Source organism: Xiphias gladius, chromosome 8 (genome assembly GCF_016859285.1).
Source record: "Xiphias gladius isolate SHS-SW01 ecotype Sanya breed wild chromosome 8, ASM1685928v1, whole genome shotgun sequence".
NCBI classification, from domain to species: Eukaryota; Metazoa; Chordata; class Actinopteri; order Istiophoriformes; family Xiphiidae; genus Xiphias; species Xiphias gladius.
In genome coordinates this window covers 10,788,364-10,795,523 of record NC_053407.1, presented here as the reverse complement: position 1 = coordinate 10,795,523, position 7,160 = coordinate 10,788,364, and the positions used below count along the sequence as shown (strand labels likewise).

Genomic DNA, 7,160 nt, shown 5'->3' with positions numbered 1-7,160 from the left:
TCTCTGACTATACTCCACTGCAGATAGCTGGTACCGCTGAATGATACTGGTATTATTCTTTTGAGGTTCAAAGTCAACACAAAATGAAACGCAGTATGTGCAGTGTGTGTTCTCTCTTGAGTCAGAAACATATCTGTTATGACAGACACATCAACAGGATTGAAATTTGGCTGTAAAACAAACCAAGTACAGAGGCATTACAAGATAAAAGACAATGAATTTGCACCATTCTCTGTTTTCAGCACTAAAACTCATGCACTTACCCACTTTCCTCTCTCAGGATTAAAGAAATAAAAGAAAGTATCAAACAAAAATGGTTGCAAGAAGATTTCACCAGTGTGGTAGATATGCATTACTTCCATATGAATAATTTATTTTAAAAAGTCTAAAAAATATAAACAGTAAAGCTACGCTGACAAAAATGCCCAAACACATCCAGCACATTAAATTGGCACACTTGCAATCCAACAGTTAATGAGTATTTACAGTATTTAAGTATTTACAGTGAAGAGAAAAAAATTTTATACTCATATTCTCAACATCCTACCGTAGAAAACAGCTGCTGCACAGAAGATTGCACCGGCAAAGATATTCTACCTACGACATTTGACATTTTAATCCCTTTCCAAAATGCATTAGAGACACTTGGAAGGCAAGCCCTATAATTTCTTCTTCTTTTGTTAACAAATAAACCCCCTTCACTTCTTTTATGTCTCACCTTCAGGAACATCACTTTTTGTCTGACTTAAGGTCAGAATTACTCTGAAATGCTACCTGGGCTCTTTGAAGTGTTTTTTTTTCTTGTTCAAATTCTGTAAACAATGAAATTATGAGAAAATTGAATCATGAAAAAACAGCATAGAACATAATCACATCAGGATTCAGAGTTTCAATCAAGACATACACCCTTGAAATATGGCATTTTTAATATCTTTAACAAAACCATAAAAAGTGAAAATACAAGTGATATTAAATTACTTTTGGCATTATTCAAAAATAAGATAAATTACATTCATTTTATCAGCATCTTGACAGAGAAAATAAATAACAATAAGGATTTTTTTCCCCCTTTAATCAAATCTACCATGTGACTGGTTAAAAGGTCCTGTGCTCCACTAAACTATGGGACAAGTTTCTGAGCTCGGCTGCAGAGTGAACCTGTTTGTATCCCAGCAGGGCCAGAGTGTCATTACACAGATTTTGCACTGTCCTCACAATTTCGAAGCTGAGTCGAAGCCTCCAGCTCTCTGCTGTCGCTCTGGAATCTCGGGTGGTGGAGTATCTGTAGTTCCAATCAGACAGAGATGACACGTTACTGTTCGTGTTCTTTGCAATCCACATCTGCACGCTGTCCTCCATCTTAAGCCCCACAAACCTGTAGATATCAGTGGCCTTGTCCTTCGGGTTGAACGCCAGGTCCTCATACCGCACCAGTAAGTAGCGTCCCCGCAGCCACGCTGGTTTCTGCAGGCCTGTTTCTGCAGAGGCCACAATGTCCTTACAGGTACTGGTGATCTGCGACAGGTCAACGTATCGAGGCTGCCGCCCAGTTGCGTTCCATATTTTCCAAGCGCGGAACTGATCTGAAAATGCCATCATGCGCGAGGCGAGGATGGCTCTGGGGTCCCTCACCAGATGGATGATCTTCAGGTCCAGACGTGGATCTTCAGTCAGGGTGCGCAGGTCCCCCACCTCAGGGACCCGCACAGTCTTTATGGCTATGTGTCCTCTTGACAGACATGACATAGAAGCTAAAGTAAGGTTCAGGGCCCCACACTTCTTAGGACACCAGGTTTCATCTGGTGGATCAGACCCCCCTCCTTCCAAGCACACGGGTGGGGAACAGAGGGCGTGGCTGGAGCTTCGGCGGAAGAATGAGCTGGTGACGTGGTCCTGGGGCTCCGGACGTATATAATTCTCCATGAAGTGAAGGTCACAGGTGTACAGATTGAGGAGGAGGTCCCTGTATGCTCCCAGTAGGGCACGACGGTCTAGGGTGCGACGCAGCCTGCTGCTGGAGTTAGTGAAGGCCTGCTGGACGTGGTAGAGAGGCTCAAACACGTAGAAGATCCCTGGGTGCTGGTTGAGGAGCTGCCCGGTGAAGGACGAGCCGCTGCGTGTGGTGGCAAACAGCAGGATGTGCTTCCGGGGCGACTCGACCGGCATCCAACTGTCCTCACAAAATGCTCTCCACCTGGAGTCTTGAAGAAAGAAAACAAAAAAGTCTGATGTTTTTCATGTTCATTGTGTGATCACCACCAGTCAACAGTGACACCAATTTCATCATGTTTTCTTACAACGAGCTAAATAACAGCTTGAAATAACACATTATACAACTTATTTTATCTGTTTCCTAGTTTCGTGTTCTGGTAAAAGAAGAGTTACTTAAGCTCATAAAAGTGAAAGTAAGTCAGTTTTTTGTCATGACTTCAGGAGAAAGCAAACTAACTGATTCAAGCCAATAAAGCTTGAATAATTTAGAAGGTAAACATGCATGAGTAAGTTGCTTGTCTGCTGGTGGTTATCGAGGGAGGTTATGAAATGGCGGATCTCTAAATATAGTGCAAATAGCTAACGTGTAATTATTGCTGATGAGGAGTTGATTGCGGAGGGGATGTTGCTTTTGTACACAGGAGCTCGGCGCCGGCAAGCTGCAGCTGCACTGTGAGAGGAGATTAATGAAGATAAATTGGAGGATAACTGTAAAACGAATCACACATATTTCATTTCTCTATCCTCCCCACTTCTTGGGAATTCCCTCATCTAATGATCCGATGTCCTTTTTCTTCACAGCATGGTGCCGCAGCTTGATTCATGATGATGTCTCTTTTTTCACTGAATCTCTTTTCATGAGGCTTTCCTCAAAACTGCTAAAATATATAATTACCAATTATAATTACAAGTGTCTGTGAATTTTTGCATTAAACATGAGCATATACAGTATCCATATACGCCTACAGCTATACACACTTCATGCTCTCTTGTTGCGAGGCAGTACAGTATGTGGGACAATCTGGACTAGCTGTTGAAGCATACCTCTATGATGTCTGGTCTGGCAGCGATAGGCTCCCTGACAGGGTCCAGAGAGCGAGTCCCTCAGGGTGCGGATGGCCGTGTACTGGACCCCCAGAGATGCACATACCAGCAGCAGCACCGTCTTCCAGGAGCACTCCATCCCGGCCCCCTCTCTGGTTCTACATCCTTCACGCTGACGCCGCCAGAGAGGCACAGAGAGACAACCAGGCACATACACACAGACACACGCATGCACACACACACACACACACACACACACACACACACACACACACACACACACACACACACACACACACACACAATTAGATTTCATTTTGGTGCATTTTTTTCCTGCTTCTTACAAGTGCGGTTTCCATTAATTTACACCTGCAGTCCAAAACTGATGCCCAATGAGAAGCTCCTACTGGAGCAGTTAAGATTCTTGCTCAAGGATCATTAATTTTTCCCACCCAGATCTGGAGCTTTTGTCCTTCAATTTGTGTAGCAGCATTTTCATTTTAAGCAAAATATTAATTTGAGTGAATAAAAGAAATATTTCAAAACATATGGGAGTATGATTATTCGCTTTCTCTCTAAGAGTTAGATGAAAAGATTCATACCACTCTCACGTCTGTACAATAAATGTAAAGCTAAGGCCCCGCAGCCTGTTAGCTTCAGCTTAGCATAAGGACTAAACACAAGGGGAAATAGCTAGCACAGATCTGTCCAAAAGTAAAGGTTAAACAAACAAATCCCTGAAGCAAATTAATGAGCTTTAGGGATGAAGGAGTCAGGCCAGCTGTTTCCCCCTGTTTGTGCTATGATGCGCAAAGTGGGAGCTGGGTGCAGCTTCATATTAGCAAGAAGTAAATAAGAGTATGTGCCAAAATGTCAAGACTATTCCTTAAACATAAACACTGTTTCATAAAAAATACAGATTCCAGAAAAGGACGCTCTCTTCACACGGAGAGCAAACAGACAACACCTTTTAACATCTCTAAAATAAGTGGCTTAAATGCTTCGAATAAACAGTTTAAAGGTTTGGTACTTTTTTCCTAAAGAACCCACAGTTTTGTTCTGCAGAAAAACACGACTCAGAAGTCAAACCTTTAGTGGAAAATGGCTGAATTAATGTTCCTATCTAAAATAGCTCAACCATTCAGGATACCATGCACACAGTTGCATAAATTCATTTCATTTTTGCTTTCCTCTCTTCTGGGTAATCTAAGCCTCTAAGCCCAGCAGAGAGCTACATACCCAGATAGCAGTCTCCACATAGATGAGCGGAGAAGTTTCCTTCGTACACTTCAGAGTTCTTTGCCACTGGGCATGAAAGAGCAAAGTGAAATGTGATTTTCCAAATGGATTTTTAAAAAAAAAGGTACCACCATCCATTTGTCCCTATGTGCCAACTGATGGAAGGTAATCACACGAGATCTCTGGGTGCACAATGTCTCTCCATCAAAAGTGGCTGTCAAAGTGGCTGCTCAGAAGCAATCACCATGAAAACCACAGGTAAATATACATCATATTACTGACAAAAATAAATATTGCCTTCCTGTTTGCCTCCTCACCCTCTTTCTGTCACTCTGTCTCTCTCCAGTCTGCCTCTTGTTCATTAATGATGTTTATGTGTCCCTGGCAGACTCATATCCTCAGGAATGTATCACACTGAGCTGAGATCGGCTTTTGATGTTCCATTAATCACAAACAGCACAAAACCAAAGACATTTACTCTGTGGGTGAGGGGAAATGAAATCAAGCTGACATCATGAGCCATTCTGTTTGAAAATGGCTAAAAACAGCAATGGCAGAATGAAGTTATCAGGGGTAATAAACTTTGTTACGTAGACTTGCACGTGCAGTCAGGATGACATAAACAGGGACACTGTACTGTTTGTATTTTGTCTCAGAACAACTTTAGAGCTGCTCGATCTGCCGGTATGCTTAATAGAGGACAGGAGAGACAGAAGAATAACCAGAGACATATAAGCATGAATGACTGCAGACAAATAAGAAACTTTGACCCAGCTTCTTACCATCTCTGACACTTAAAAGGAAGAAAAAAAATCTGTCAATTTGACAGCCCTGCCATCCATACCCTCCGTGCATTGCACAGCTGGCTGACCAAGGCACATCATATGATTCTTCAGCAACAGGTTTTGTTTGTCTTTCCAGTCATGATCATGGTTCAGAGCTTCTCTGCTACACACCCTGCTGCCCCCTGGAGAATGGAGACAGATGGTCCAATGGATTAAAGCTATTTGATTTGCAAGTCTTCCTTTCTCCCCGGCTCATAAGTCCTCCGCACCGGGAATCACACCAGGAATAATAGACACCCTGTCAACAGCTGGAATGGGACTGCGGGCTTCAGATGGTCCCTGCTTTTGGAAACCTTACACAATAACAGTGCTCACAGGGGATGAAAGCCTCAGGGACAGGATCGAGCAGAGATTACCATGTGCGGTGCATGCTCCTCTGGCAGGTTTTAGTTGTAAATTCAGCGAGAACAGGCGTTGCTGCTGCTGAGACAACATAGCTAGCAGCAAAAGTGTTGGAGATAATGACATTTGTGCATGGTGCAGGAAAGGCAATTGTCTCTGTGGAAAATAGAGGCAACAAATGAAGTTAGAAGTTAGTGATGAGAGTGGGACTCAGGGATTTGGGATGCAAGTGATTGAGGGATGCAACAGTGCCAAGATTTTCCTATTAAGGCACCTTGGTGTGCTCACAGATCCTCTGTGTGAAGTTGTTTATTGGCAAAGCCTGATGATCAATCCTGGAAAACACAGAGAGCTGAGCAACAGTAGGACCAGCAGGAGGAGTTTTAAGTCTCCAGTTAGTCTTCTTCGCTCTGTTCTCCATCTCTCTCATCTCCCTACCCATCTTTTCCCTTCTCTTTCTCTCTCTAAACCAACACACACACGCGTACAGTGCCACAGGCTGAGAGCAGAGCGCTGCAGCGCGCAGAGGAGCTGCATCTGACCCCGGGCTACCGATGAGCTCCTGTGATGGAAGAAAAGATGAATTTTGTCCTGCATGATTCCTCCAGCACATACACACACGCACGCACGCACACACAAACACACACACACACACACACACACACACACACACACACACACACACGGAGCAAAGACACTGAGAGACGAGGAAGGAAAAATGAAGAGAAAGGTCAACGCTTCATCCGATCTTTTCCGTTGGAGAATATATTTCCTATATAGGATGCTGACTGTAGGTTGTTCTCAATGCGTGGTTCGTTCACAAACAGCGCGCGCACACACACAGTGAACGGTACAGATTGTTTAAGTGTAATATGAAAGATAAATGAGATGAGAAAATAATGCAAAGTTTAGTGATGATAAAATTAAGGAACAGACGATATTATCGGTTTATATGCGGTAGGAAAAAGGGGCTGCAAATTCACAGTATAAATTTACATCTGAAAACGTTAATAATAAAGTGGCAGTGATTGGATACTATTATAAACTCCATCCAAAACCTTGTCCCTAAGGCATTTGATAAACAACTGTTGTAGTCTTATAAATAAATGTTAGAGGAATTAAATAAACAGATACCACCACAAAACTGAGTCTATGTGGAGGTAAAGTGGGAAGAGATCAATATAAACTCACCACTGTGTACCGTAGATACACTTTAAGTAGCTGTATGGAAAAATCGTTGGCATATTTACTGATATTTCTCCACATATCCTCACTATAATCTACACGATGCCACATCTTTGTTTGTTAGGTAGCATTTCGGCTGAGGCTCGCTGCGCGTAAAATGCACAACAGATGAATTTAAAGAAAAAAAAAATCTTGCCTTACCATCAACGCACTCGATCAGACACTCGATTTCTCCGGCCGGCCCAGCTTTCTACGCGCTGAATTTGTAAAAGTCTGTGTATGTGTGTGTGTGTGTGTGTGTGTGTGTGTGGGGAGAGAGAGAGAGAGAGGGAGAGAGGGAAAGAGAGAGAGGGAAGCGGACGGATCGAGCGCTGCCGCCGGTGTCCAGGGCTGAAGTGGATTCAGAGCTGGAGATGCGCCATGGATGGAGAGCGACGAGGGGCTGAGCGAAGAGGCATGTCTCACCCCTCCTGAGACCACACAGGCTACTGGAGCTGAGTCTGTAGATTGGAG

The 7,160-nt window shown here is 43.4% G+C and overlaps 1 protein-coding gene across 2 annotated transcripts; it reads right to left on the bottom strand.

Annotated features, from left to right (window-relative positions):
* Positions 1-416: 416 nt before the first annotated feature.
* On the bottom strand, positions 417-6,953 carry si:ch73-62b13.1 (uncharacterized protein LOC100002270 homolog). 2 transcript variants are annotated; one of them, XM_040132060.1, is made up of 3 exons: positions 6,849-6,953; positions 3,037-3,208; positions 417-2,201 (listed from the first exon to the last, which is right to left on the bottom strand). In XM_040132060.1, the coding sequence occupies exons 1-3, from the start codon at positions 6,849-6,851 to the stop codon at positions 1,096-1,098; spliced, it is 1,281 nt and encodes a 426-aa protein (XP_039987994.1). In that variant the 5' UTR covers positions 6,852-6,953; the 3' UTR covers positions 417-1,095. The 2 variants fall into 2 exon arrangements, with proteins under 2 accessions (XP_039987994.1, XP_039987993.1); XM_040132059.1 differs by lacking the exon at positions 6,849-6,953 and adding an exon at positions 5,737-5,888.
* Between the last annotated feature and the right edge of the window lie 207 nt (positions 6,954-7,160).